This window comes from Anabrus simplex, chromosome 8, assembly GCF_040414725.1.
Source record: "Anabrus simplex isolate iqAnaSimp1 chromosome 8, ASM4041472v1, whole genome shotgun sequence".
Lineage (NCBI taxonomy): Eukaryota > Metazoa > Arthropoda > Insecta > Orthoptera > Tettigoniidae > Anabrus > Anabrus simplex.
In genome coordinates, this window is record NC_090272.1 from 93,795,730 (window position 1) to 93,810,062 (window position 14,333).

Sequence of the window (14,333 nt, forward strand, 5' to 3'; positions counted from 1 at the left end):
AATTTTCACACCTTAAAGAGTTGTTTCATTCAGAGAATAGATTGTTGCTAAAAATGGCTCCAAATTTATCTAGGGAGGCTCTGTATCCAACAAGAATAGAGACAGAACGAAACATTAGTAGTAAAGTCTTTGATCGCAAGAATGTTGCTGGTTTAGAATTGCTTAAAAGTCAAGGTGTGGATGTTTCTGATGGCACAATCCAATATCTAAAATTAATTCGAAAGTGGTGGTCAGTTTGTAATGTACAGCATCCCATGAAAGGTACATATACCAGAAATGAAGATGCTAGACCAATTACTGGTCCCGATGACATGAAACTTCTACTCCTTACATGTTTAAAAACATACATAGACTAATGTCATATGTCATAAACAGAAGGAAGTGAAATATACACTGCTTTGACACACAGACTTACCATAGAGATAGAACTGTGTAAATATGTTTTCAATAAGTATCACTGGTCTTATGTTCTTACTGACAAATTGCATACAGACAGTTTATAGGGAAGATTTGGTGTCTATAGGAGATTGAGTAATTTCACTTATATTCCTATGGAACAAACTCTTAAAGAAAGATCAAAGTGCTAGGTGTATTGAAGATGAGGTGTGCGAACCCGGGTGAATTTTCTTTGAAAGACTTTGCTCATAATGTCTATAACAATAGCCATGATGGAATTATTGATAATTTAGATGCGTTATAGCCTGCATTATAGAAAGTAGTTCACATCACAATTCCCCTGAAAACTGTGTATTTTGGTCTGCATTGCCGGCTACGCCAGTTTTCAAGTGACTGAAATATTATGTAAAAAGTGTGGTGTCTGCATTAAAATGTTGCAGGCTGAGAATGACTTTCTTGTGGAGAGTGACAGGGAAATGATGATGTATTTTCATTAGTGAAGAGAAGTGGTTTGAAGTATCCACCATTCGTGGGCATGCCCTTGTGTTTTAAAGTGTTCATTCTTTTCCAGGTGTTAATTAGTGATAATTACAAACCAGAATTCTTAAGTTACAGAATCAAACACGGGCACTCGTAGTGTTAGGGTTTCAGTTAATTGAGAGTAGTGTATGTAACCTTGATGATGAGTGTCAGAGTGGTGTGAAGATTAAAACGGTGATTAAAAAGTGCATTAAGGTGTTAGCAAATGTTATCAATACTTATTATTTTCTTATAAATACACATTTAACTGTATATTTCAAGCAGGACTAGGGCTGATGAATGTGTGTTTGTTGAGAATGTTATTTCATTGTCCTGTGTAATTTGTCTTTTTTCTTGTAATATGTTGTGCATTGATGGATTTACCAACGAATGTTGGTTTAATTTTGTCATTTTGTATGTACTGGCTGTAGGATTATGTTAGAGTCATGGTGAATATTTAAAGTAGTCTAGATTGCTGAATTCCTTATTTACTGAGTACGGTATGCCATTTCAGTGCTATGGGTGTTTTTCTTGTAATGTGTTGCGTGTGCGTTGTTGTGTTTTACCAATGAATTTGGTCGAATTTTGTCATTTTCAGTGCGGGGGTTGTATGGTTACGTTAGCGAGTCAAGTGCATATTAAAGTATTCTGGATTGCTGAGTATCTTATTTATTGAGTACGATGTATCATTTCACTATTATGGATGATTTGTGTTTTTCTTGTAATTTGTTATGTGTGGTTGTTGTTGTTGTTTTACCAATGAATATTAGATTTTTTTCATAATCAAATGCACTGGTGTAGGGTTATGTAAGTTGGTTGAATACTTGTTTCAATTTTGGTATACTATTTTAGACTGTTCAGTGTTTTCTAACTATGGGAACATGATTTATATTTCATATACTAATTCTTCTTCACGAATATTAGGAACGTTTTCGGCGTTAGTTATATTATTGGGAATTAATGCCCAGCTGCGTCCCACAGCAGACAGTGCCCCAATGTTTCCGCCATATTGGATTCTCCATTAAGGTCTGATAGGTTGTAGTTGGTCACCTTTTCCTCATGCACGTTCCTGTAGGTGCCATCCTCCTCTCTTATGGTTGCTAGTATCCATCTCAAGATCTTCCTCTTTAAGTTCTAGTTTCCTGAGTGGGCCCTTTCGATTCTTCAGGAGGCACTCAGAGGTGTAGAGTACAGAGGGTCTTACTGCTAAGTTGTAGTGCTTCAGCTTTATGGTCTTGCAGAAGTACTTGGCGGTGTACCTGTTTTTAGATTAATGATAGGGCCTCTGTAACTTGGTGCGCCTGGTGTCTATGGCCAAAGTTTCACTCTCGTTTGCCTCCTAAGTACTTGATTGCAGAACTCTACTTATTTAATTTTTCTTTTCAATAAAATCACGTTTTCATCAAAAATCAATCTGTCCGTGTACTCCAGATGCTCGCAACATGGGAGCAGCAATAAGAAACTCGAACTGTCTGTGCCGTATCGAATTAATGGATTGCCTAAACAGTCACAATACTCATAATTAATTATCATGACTTGTCTATTTGAGTTTCACTACAATGAGCACTGAGAATGTCGGGGATGGGGAACCAATAGCATTCCGCTCCATTGGTAGCGGTTGGCGCCGTGATCTCTTCTTACAGGCGAGTACACTGTGGTCTTGACGAGAGACATTGGTAAGCAAGTTCCATTTATAATATCTTGTGATTTGTGCGCTATCATGCTGCCTGTAACTGTGGCTGAGACAATATAGTCTTCGCTCGAAGGACATGAATATAGCGAGTAAGATCAACGCATTCTCGTTTGAAGATCAGCCGCTTTTCGTGTAGTACGAAGTGTTGTGTGTGATGTGCGCAGGTCTGTCAATTCTCCAGTCGGTTGAATTCTGGTGGACGATGCCTGCTAAGTCCATTGTCATTTGTAAATATTAAAATACACCAGCCCAAGTCGGCAGATTTACTGACACGTAAAATAACTCCTGTGGGACAAGATTCCAGAACCTCGGCGTCCCGAAAACAGCAAAAATAGTTAGCGGAACCTAAAATAATAATAATAATAATAATAATAATAATAATAATAATAATAATAATAATAATAATAATATCTATATATTAAGAGTTTATAAAAAACAGCTTTGGCAAATCCGTCCGTCCATTCTACTGGACCGATGTCTCCATGGCTAAATGGTTAGCGTGCTGGTCTTTGGTCACAGGGGTCCCGGGTTCGATTCCCGGCAGGTTCGGGAATTTTAACCATAATTGGTTAATTTCGCTGGCACGGGAGCTGGGTGCATGTGTCTTCTTCATAATAATTTCATCCTCATCACAACATGCAGGTCGGCTACGAGGTGTCAAATAAAAAGACCTGCACCTGGCGAGCCGAAATTGTCCTCGGACACTCCCGGCACTAAAAGCCATACGCCATTTCATTTCATTTTTACTGGACCGATTTGTTTCATTTTTGCTTCATTCTCTCCGGAATTACCTGCTGATGAATCATCAGACATTGATAGGTCTCTAAGTTCAGCCAACTTTTAGTACTCATAAAATCAAACCATTAAATGATTACCCTAATTGCAGGCGAAGTCTCACCGTAACCCGCAATACATTCTGTACTTAGCAGGTTGCTAAACGACTAACATTTTCATTAATATTCTTCTTCTTCTTCTTCTTCTTCTTCTTGCTTCCAAATTTGGCCAACTGTGGACCGCGTGAAACTTAATGCTTTCTGGCCAGTTTTCTTCTTTTCTCTTCCCAGAACTTCTTCATTCGTTCACTCCTTATTTTTCTCTGCTCCTCAGACATTACAAATTTGGACCTGTTCTTCCGCTGCTCTTCATGAAATTTGTGGTCATCTACTCGAGTTCTGAACTTCTTTCTGTTGAGGATCAATTCTGATGTTATTTTAATTTTTCTGCGTCCTCCTTAACCTCCTCCACCCATTTTGTTGTCCTCCTCAATCCAATTATATATTTAAATATCCTTTTAGGTAGGCGGTTGTCATTCATTCTGACGAGATGTCCGCAAAATTTCAGTCTTCGTTTTCGCATTGTGTCCGTGATCTTTTCGGAATACTTGTAGAGATCCTCATTTCTCCTTTTTCTCCATGTACCAACCGTCGTTTTCTGAGGTCCAAGAATTTTCCTCAGAATTTTCCTTTTCTTCTTCTCAATTTCTTTAAGTTCCCCTTTTTTATTTAATATAAGGCATTCTGAACCGTACAGCCCCTCTGGTTTTACAACAACGTTGTAGTGTTTAATTTTGGCTTTGTAGGATATTGCCCGTTTATTGTATCTGTTCTGTGTCAGTCTGTAGGCCAGTTCCAATTTTCTAGCTCTTTCCTTGTTTGCCTCCTTGTCTAGTCTATTGGGTTGGATCAGTTCTCCCAAATACTTAAACTTTTCTACTCTTCTAACCTTTCCGCACTTCACTTCCATGCTTTTCTCTCCGTGATGTCGGTACTCCATGTACTTCTTCTTTTCGTAGGAGACTTTGAGACCTTCATTAATATTCTGATATACGTGATTTTCATCCGTATTAATGTCACTGCAAGCAGCCATGTTTAATTGCTACCTGTCCAACCAGAGAGTGTACACTTGCTCTGATCATGGAAGAATACCATTACCTGCTAGATACTCTTTGATTCTCTAACATTTCCAGCTTCCAAATATATTCAACAGATGGCAGAGCGGTCCTCATAACTTACATGCTGCTAAGAGAAAAAGTCTACGTACAAACAGACCTCATCATGACATACGTCTTAAACATGATCTGGGAACGCTTATCGAAGGATAACCTAGATACACTAGAAAGAGTGGAGACAATGCATCTTAAAAATATTCTCTGTCTGGCAAAAAAACGCTCCTTCGAGACTAACCTATGAGCTCACGAGACAACCGATCTATACAGAAAAACTGCGATTAAAAATACCATTGCCTTCTGCGACACAATAACGAGCTTTACATCAAGAACTGCAGGATTTTTAAAAAAACTAATATATGAATAGATTTTTACCAAACAGGCGGTATGATGACGTCAAATGGATGAATTCTGTCTACGAACTGTGGCATACCACAACGTGCTTCTTAGTAAATGTTCATAAAATCATTAAAAAGGATAGGCAAAACAATATGCCTACGACAGGCATATCAAGACGAGTTATCTGGCCTATTTATAACGAATGCTGCGAAGCAGCACGGGTCCACTAGTAATATCGTCGCTGCCGGGACAAAACCTCCTATGTGAAATATTTTAGCTTAGAACTTTGGCCAGTAAGATTCTGTCATCTAAGATGCAATATTGTGTGAATATTGTCAAGGCATTCTTGCTCTTCATAATGTATGTGCTGCGGGTCAGTATATCTCCAAAAATATTATCACATAGGAGGTTTTCTCCCGGCAACGACGATATACTGTATAGTAATTTACAAAATACACAGGTAATAGGCTATATTTATCTCTGGGCAGGTTTAAAGTTGGTATACATAATGATGTATATTAAAATAGTCATAACAAAGATGTTTACCGAGCTCGATAGCTGCAGGCGCTTAAGTGCGGCCAGTATCTAGTAATCCGGAGATAGTGGGTTCGAGTCCCGCTGTCGGCAGCCCTGAAGATGGTTTTCCGTGGTTTCCCATTTTCACACCAGGCAAATGCCAGGACTGTACCTTAATTAAGGCCACGGCCGCTTCCTTCCAATTCCTAGACCTTTCCTATACCATCGTCGCCGTAAGACATATCTGTGTCGGTGCGACGTAAAGCAAATAGCAAAAAAAAAAAAAAAACAATAAACAAAGATGTTCTTATTTGTTTAATTCCCACCGAGAGAGTTGGCCGTGCGGTTAGAAGCGCAGCTGTGACCTTTCATTCGAGAGATAGTGGGTTGAACCCCACTGTCGACAACCCTGAAGATGGTTTTCAGTGGTTTCGCACTTTCACACCAAGCAAATGCTGGGGCTGTACTGTACTTAAGGCCACGACCGCTTCCTTCCCAATCCTATGCCTTTACTGTCCCGTCGTCGCCATAAGACCTATCTGTGTCGGTGCGACGTAAAACAAATTGTTAAAAAATAAAAGTTTTTAAATACCCTTGTAAAATATTCTTCAGCATTTTGAATGGAACAATCTTCGGCAGTTTCTAGAGAGTAAAATGATATTTGGATGATGTTTCTATATGATTAAACATTAATGCATGAAATTTAATTTGTTTTCAGACAGAGCATCGGATGTGCGCAGCGTGCTCCGAGCCAATCACTGACAAGTATCTGCTTCAAGTGAGTGGTCGTTCCTGGCATTCCCATTGTCTGCGGTGTTGTGTGTGTCAGCTGGCGCTGGACAGGCAGCCCTCATGTTTCATCAAGGACGAGAGCGTGTACTGTAAGGCTGACTACGCTAAGTGAGTATCTGATGAACCCACGTTCTCTCTATCTCCTCAAAATGTCACTAGTGCTATCGTTGGCCTTCAGCCGGGTGAGCTGAATAAAAGTTGCCCGCTCGCGTGGCAGAGCTCTATGGGCTCACAGCCGGCCAGCAATACGAGTCCGCGTGTTACCGAACATCTAGTGTACTTCAATTCTACAGTCACTGGCTCATCAGTTGGGAAGTAATTGAGTAAAAGTAATTACTTGTAACGATTACTTTCTTATAAATTTTTGTTTTTTAGCATTACGTTTTATAAAATGTAACTTTTCTTGTAAAATACTTATTGAAATAACATACTAATCGTTACACTCGAGTAACTGATGATGAAGATTAACCGTTTCAGTTCTACTACGACAGAAGTAGTAGCTCCACCAGTCCTGAAGAAGGCACTTTCCTACCTCTCCAGGAATTTTAAAAATATTCCAACTATTTTCTTAAAATTAAACACAGGTATTCCTCCAAGTGCCCCTGTAGGCAGTCTTTTCAGTAAATGCAAAGGTTTATTTTTGCCATTTGGACGTCGACAATTATCTATGAGATTTAAGTTGCTTTACCTCGCATAGACAGAGATAGGTCTTATGGCGACGATGGGATAGAAAGGCCTAAGAGTTGGAAGGAATCGGCCGTGGCCTTAATTAAGGTACATCCTTAGCGTTTGCCAGGACTGCCGACAGTGGGGTTTGAATCCACTATCTCCCGGATGCAAGCTCACAGCTACCGCCCCTATGACAATTTTAAGAAGGAATTAATTGATTTGCGAAATAAATGGACAATCATTTCAAACGCTAAAAGTCATTAACTAAAATAAAAATGATGAGAAAAGATTATTTCGAGAGTTCCATAGTGTCATGTTTAATATCGCCTGGTGGCAAGGCATGGAACTAACCCTTTTTGTGGCATAATTCACGAGCCCACTCCTTAGTTAGCATATATACGAAATTTCAGACTCTTATGATCATTACAGCCAGTGCTGTGCCACGCTGAACACCGTCATTTTGAATGTGGACACCCGCTATTTCTTCACATATGATCGATCGTCTTGAGTTCCTCCTAAAGTATGCGGAGTTGTCTTGTACAGTTCATCTTTTAATGAATCTCGGAGAATATAGTGCACAGTGTTAGATCGGAGGAGACGGTGGACAAAGTGTTAGTACTGATAATGATATCGTCAAAGACTTTCTCAATTGCTCCCATTCAAGTCTTGGCTGAATAAGCTGCCGCAGAACGCTGCTGGAGAAAATGCCAGTCTACGTTCACTCACCAAGAACGGTTGCAAAAATTATTCGCACGAGTCAATCACTATTGATTGTATCTTATAAGAAACCAGTAACCACATTGCTTTTCTCTGAAGGCGAGTTAGGAAAATGGACAGCTCCTAAATTAGTGGTTTATTAGCCAGTCTGAAACGTATTCGTGTAAAGTGATACTTGAGAAGTATTGTGTGCTGCTGTTTATTTATTCAGCCATTTTCATTATCATCGTCATCGTATTGTATTCCGTGTTCTATTTGTGTAATATTGTGTAGGCTTACATACTTTCAGGAGTGAATTTATCACATTTCATTTTGCGTCATTATCCATTTTAGACCTTGCTCATCAATCCGTATGAAGAACGTAGGCCTATACTTTAGCTAGTTAGCAATAATCAGAAGGAAAATGGAAGACGTCCAACAATGCGAAGACTGAAGGAGTCGGCAAAATGAAGGAAGTGTAAATGAAGGTCTCCGTAGACCTCATAAACCTAATACCGTCGGGGTCGGAGGAGAACAAGAGGTGACCAAGCGCGGTCGGATAGGAAAGTTGAAATTGATCAGTCTGACACAAATGGAAGCAACGTCAGATTCAGATAAGAGAGCCGTGGTCGCCAACTCTCACTCCCAAGCTCATATCCCAGTCTGGACTCCCCTTTAGTCACCTTTTAACCGGACGAGTAGCCATGAGGTAACGGGCACGTAGCTGTGAGCTTGCATCCGAGAGATAGCGGGTTCGAACCCCACTGTCGGCAGCCCTGAGGATGGTTTTCCGTGATTTCCCATTTTCACACCAGGTAAATGCTGAGGCTGTACCTCAATTAAGGCCACGGCCGCTTACTTTCAACTCCTAGCCCTATCCTGTACCATCGTCGCCATAACACCTATTTGTGTCGGTGTGAAGTAAGGCAACATGTAAAAAAAAAAAAAAAAAAAAAAAAACAGAAAGAAAAAGTCATCTTTACGACAGTCAGGGGATATTATGGATGTATTTTACCACCCTACCCACAGGGGTACGCACTTTACACACGTGTGTTTTCATGAGTGAGGTCGTAGATGCATAGGTACATCAATAAGAAAGCGCAACATTCAAATGACGCACATCCTACATGTTGACAATTTGCAGCTGTTACTAGCGAGAAGTTTCTCCACCCTTCACTCTTCATCCCGTCTTCCTTTATTAATCCATATTCCTTTCTCTCAAGTTTTGCTTTCACCGTGGGTTTGAACTCCCCTTCCATGTTGGCAACGAATGCCACAGTGACTGTGAATGTGCACGAGACCGAATGTGGTGCGTTCGCTCAGACCAACGCCAAGCGGTCGGACAAGTCACGCACTCTAGCAGAGTAGGACTAAACTAAACTACTACCTTCACTCGACCCACCTAAGATGGAAACGCAGACCTTTAGTTGCAACGTTATGATACCCTTATATATCTCTCTCCGTCAAACTTTTTCTGTCTCTCGCCCATCTACACATCGAGGCTATCTACAGCTAGGCAACGATTTCAACTTTACTGAAATAAGTGTAGTCTATCCATCAGGCGCGAAGCTGAAGTTTAGCGGCATTGTCACTAGCTTTCCACCGCAGTTTGTATTTCATTAAATTAAGCATGGTAAACATTTTTGACATGAAAAATCTCCATACTTATGGATATAATCCGATGTAAAAGTATGGTGTAACGCCCTTAGCTCGTGATTGCTAGGATCGTGTAGGTCAAGGTTTATTAAAATGATTAACTTTCTTTTCATTTCTGTGAATACTTTACTGTCTCAATAGGGGAGGCGTGATTATCAATGGCTTAACTGTTGGCGTTTCCACCCAGACATCCGAAGTTCGAATTCCATTGGATCCTAGGTATGAATTTTAACCTTAAACGTCAGGTGTCAATCTCCCAGCGAAAACAGTAAGATGTGGGTGCAAATTTATCTTAGGGACCACGTCAATTCTTTGCCTAGTGCTCCTTCATTCGTTGCTGGTGTTGCACTTTTCTTTTCTCCGTCCCTGTAGTACTGTAAGCCGTAGTGTTAAGTACTGGAAATAATTCAGTTGTATATGAAATTGTATATGATGATTCTGGATTAACGTTAAACTAGTAGTATTTCTTGTAATATTATTTTTCGTGGAATTGCTTGTTGTACTCCAGTTGTTGTTAGGTAGTTATATTTTAAGTTTAGTTTATTATCACTTGTAGTGTTAATCAATTAGTAATCTCAAGCTATAGTATTGTAAGCAGCAGTGTTAAGTTCTGGAAATACTTAAGTTGTGTGTGAATTTGTATATGATGATGTTGGATTTAGAAAATTAAAGTAGTAGCATTTCTTGTAACATTTTCTTTCCATGGAATTGCTTTTTGTACTCGAATTGTTGTAGTTGTTGGGTAGTTATGTTTTTAGCGTGACTTTATTATCACTTGTAGTGTTAAGCTAGTAGTAAGTTCAACCCATAGTATTGTAAATCGCAGTGTTAAGTACTGGAAAAAAGCCTACTTAAGTTGTGCGCGAATTTGTTTATAATTACGCTGGATTTAGAAATTTAAAACAAAGCAAAGTCATCTCCGTACAGGCCATGAAGGCCCTCGGAGGAGTGGAAGGTAAAGGCTTCCACCATTCGTAACCTCGGCACTTGATGAGGTAGAGTGGTTAGCTCTACGCCCGGCCGCCTTTGCCTCGAGGAATTAACCTGGTACTCATTTTTGGTGTAGGCTGTGTGAACCTCAGGGCCATATGCACCTCCAGAAGTGGAAATCTCGTTTCTTAAATTTTCCGACGTCCTTCTGGGCCAACCGAGCACGCCTTTACCGCCTCGGCCAGGCAGCCCCTATAGAATGTTAAACTAGTAGTAATTCTTGAAAATATATTACATGTGCATATGCCGTAAGTCAATAAAATTACACAAAGGCTACGTTTACAAACCGTCTGAAAGTCGTGACAAGAAGACTTTAATTTATATTCGTTATCATCATTAAATGCCGTATTATTTGTGGGATAAAATACGCATATTTTATTGTATAGTGCAGCAGTTAACCTTCCACACCGATGTGTTGTTGTAGGTGTGATCTGTGGGTTTGATTTAATTCAGGAAAATGCATATGCATATGAGTGTGGCTGGTTGTGTTCCAAGTTACCCCATTTGGAATGCCGTAATGCCAATGCCGAGCATCGCTGACATAGAAATGTTGTTCATTTGCCATGATAACTGACGCTGGAGATGTTTGTTGGCAAGATAATTTTTGAGGTGCAAAATATCGTATTCATTAGCCTCTATTGATCAGCAAGATAATTGTGATGACTACCGAAATGAGAACGAAAACGTGAAGGAACGAGGTCAAGAAGAAATGGGATGCTCAACACCAAGTGAGCTGGCCACGCCGTTCAGGTCACGTAGCAGTGATCGAGTTCGAGCTTTCCCTCCTTCCGTTGTCGAAAGCCTTTATGTGTTAGTGAGACCTTAAACTAACAGCAGATTTTGAAAGACCTAAAAGTTCTAGCAACACTGATGACATTTTTGAAAACATATGGTAATGGAATATAAAAGAGAAAATTACGATGTGATGTGTGGCACTTGTACTGAATATGGAGACGAACACGAACTATCTCAAGTTGGAATAAAATGTAAGACAGTCTTTGATATGTGTCGTGTGAAGTTTTCTGTATTGCTCTATGTATATTTCGTTATATTGATGTCTGTGATGACCAATGGTACGTAACGAAAGGTCTTTTTTTTTTACTGCTAGCAGCCGGGCTGAATAGCTCAGGCCATAGAGCGCTGGCCTTCTGAGCTCAAGCTAGCGGATTCGATCACGGCTCAGTCGCTGATATTTGAAGGTGCTCAAATACATCAACCTCGTGTCGGTACATCTACTTAAACATAAAAGCACTCCCGCGGGACCGAAATTCCGGCGCCTCGGGGTCTCCAGAAACCGTTAAAGTAGTAACTTATTTAGTGGGACGTACGTCCGATAAAGTTATTATTATTATTATTATTATTATTATTATTATTATTATTATTATTATTATTATTATTATTATTATTATTATTATTATTATTATTTGCTCCAGACATGTAGCTTCGACATAACTTACCTTCATTGAAACTGCTGCTGGGCTCTTCCGCAGATTCGTGGTCGGACAGTAGAGTGAAACAAGCAGTACTCTGCTGCCTCAATCGGCCCGAGGAGCATTTCATTGTGCGGGCGTGCCCGTAACTTTTCAAGACACCATACAGGTAAATCCTAGCCTCCTGCTGTACACAGTAAAGCAGATCAGCTCTCGACCTTGACAAGTGTAATTACCGCCTACGGCAGTCGTCGCTGTAGTCAATTGATTCCTCTTTGTGCCGCTTAAACATCGTTAACGAGTACACGGGGTTTAATTCAATTCACGTGTCAGTCACGAAGCTCAAGAGGCTATTTACTGTTCAGGGACTCTCACTTACTGGGGTTCGAGACTTTTATAGAGTAACATGTATCATACGTACATTTTTACGGTACATCCTTTCTCAGAAATTGTTTCATCATAGTAATAGGTCCTGAAGGTGTATTCATTTGTAGGCACTGGTGCCGTGAGGGTGCATTTGAACCCCCATCGCTCATGACAAAACGTGATCTGAAGTGTAAAAATCCGGAAAACAAATAAGTTGTGTAATACGGAAAGTAATTTAACCTGTGTGGCTCAGGCAGCAGTGCGCGGGCCTGTCACCGCTGGGTTGCATGGTTCAAGTCCCGGTCACTCCATGTGAGATTTGTGATGGACAAAGTGAAGGTGGGACAGGTTTTTCTCCGTGTACTCCGGATTTCCCTGTCATCTTTAATTCCAGCAACACTCCCTAATATAATTTAATTTCATCTATCAGTCATGAATCATTGCCCCAGAGGAGTGCGACAGACCTCGGCAGCCGGCACAGTTCTTATCCTCGCCGTTAACTGGGGCTTGATTCATTCCATTCCAGATGAAACTGGAAACGGGCTGTGGATTTTCATTCTCAATACGGAAGGTAATTTGTTGAATAGAACAGAAATTCAATGCATAAAAGTTCATATAACGTACATGCAATAAAACTTAGGAAAATCTAGTCCGTTTAAAAACAACTGAACGTCAGAACAAAAACTTGAATCTTCTTGGTTGCTGTTCAGGTTTGCTTGTCACTACGCCAATAAACTCTCTCCTGAGAACACTGAGCCTTATGCTTCCCAATGCAGACAGATTCAAAGTCTTGATGTGCCATAATCTACTGAATCTGTTTTCAATAGTAAACGCGGGTAAACTCATGATTAATTTAAATTAAATCTTCTAAATGCATGATATTTGCGTTGATTATCTTTCAAGCTAAATAATTCATTGATTAGTTCCTGGTAATTGTGAATGTATGCAAGAAATGCAACCATTTATTACTGATTCAGGTATGCTCATGATGTTTTAGATAAACCCGTGATAGTGTATTGGTTAATTCGGCATATGCAACAGTTTATTTTATTTTATTTTATTTTATTTTATTTTATTTTATTTTATTTTATTTTATTTTATTTTATTTTATTTTATTTTATTTTATTTTATTTTATTTTATTTCATTTGATTTAATTTCATTTCATTCCATTCATCGTAGGTCTATGGCTTTTAGTCCCCGGAGTGTCGAGAACATGTTCAGCTAGCCTGGTGCAGCCCTTTTAAGGCAGACCCTCCAAAGAGGGTGGATGTCATCAGCCGTGTATGGGGACTGTGTGTTATTGTAGTGACGGTAGTGTTGTGTGTGGTGTGTGAACTGCGGAATGTTGGGGAAGTACAAACACCCAGTCACCGACTCGGCTGGTAATCGATCCCCGGGCCCTCTGAACCGAAGGCGACTACGCTGAACATTCACCCAAGGAACCGGACACTCACAGTAATAGAAAACATACAATTGGAAAACCATATATATGTTTACGTTCATAAAAGGTGTACCGGGAGGAAGGAACAATATTCTACCATGTGATTGTAACGTGCGCAATTAAATACAATGACACTGTGACGTGCGATAATAAGAACAGTGACGATACAATTATTTAAAGGTTAGGTTGGGGTTACACTTAGAGATGTCACCATAATTAGTTAAAGTATAAAGAGATATACTCAGTTACGGTTAGGTTGATAATAAGCATACGGTGAGGACCAATTAGAAACTCAGACAGTATCCGTAGCACTGCTACACTAAGGCTGATTATAGACACGCAGTGATGGTCGGGTTAGGTCAGTACATAAACTAGAACGAGTTTGGTACAACGATATGAAAACACTTTTAGCACAATAAGGAGCTAGGTCACCAAACATAACACTAGAAGCTCAGAGCGACTCACTAGTTAATAATCCTTTTGGGGTGGAGGGGTGCCCAAGCATCAATCAACATGCACACCTTAAAACACATGTACCAAGGTAAATGGTAAGTCTCGAGACACAGTGACGTAGTAGGCGATAGTCAAGTGACAGTTCAATGACAGTAAGTACCCCGGTGCACAGCGATTACCGAAGATAATGCACCCAGAAGGTCCAAGTAAATTATCACACAGAGTCACCACATAGAAACAGTTAAAGCAATAAGTAAATGCAAGTTAAAAAAAAAAACTTACCTCGAGGATGGTATGTAGAAGGTGCTTTTGGATCTTTGCAACCGTGACCAATAGTATTACAGTATCAAAGTAATTTAGCTATTAGTGCACTTTCATAAACACGAAAGGATAAGCCGAGGTTTTAGGAACGTAGAAATTTAATTTAAACA

General features: G+C 39.9%; 1 protein-coding gene across 1 annotated transcript in view; it reads left to right on the top strand.

Moving 5' to 3' along the window:
• Nucleotides 1-14,333, top strand: part of Awh (Arrowhead) — a 111,288-nt gene that overhangs the window by 24,066 nt on the left and 72,889 nt on the right. The window contains exon 3 of the mRNA XM_068229053.1: nucleotides 6,127-6,308. Coding sequence (XP_068085154.1) covers nucleotides 6,127-6,308 — 182 coding nt within the window. The remainder of the gene's footprint in view (nucleotides 1-6,126; nucleotides 6,309-14,333) is intronic.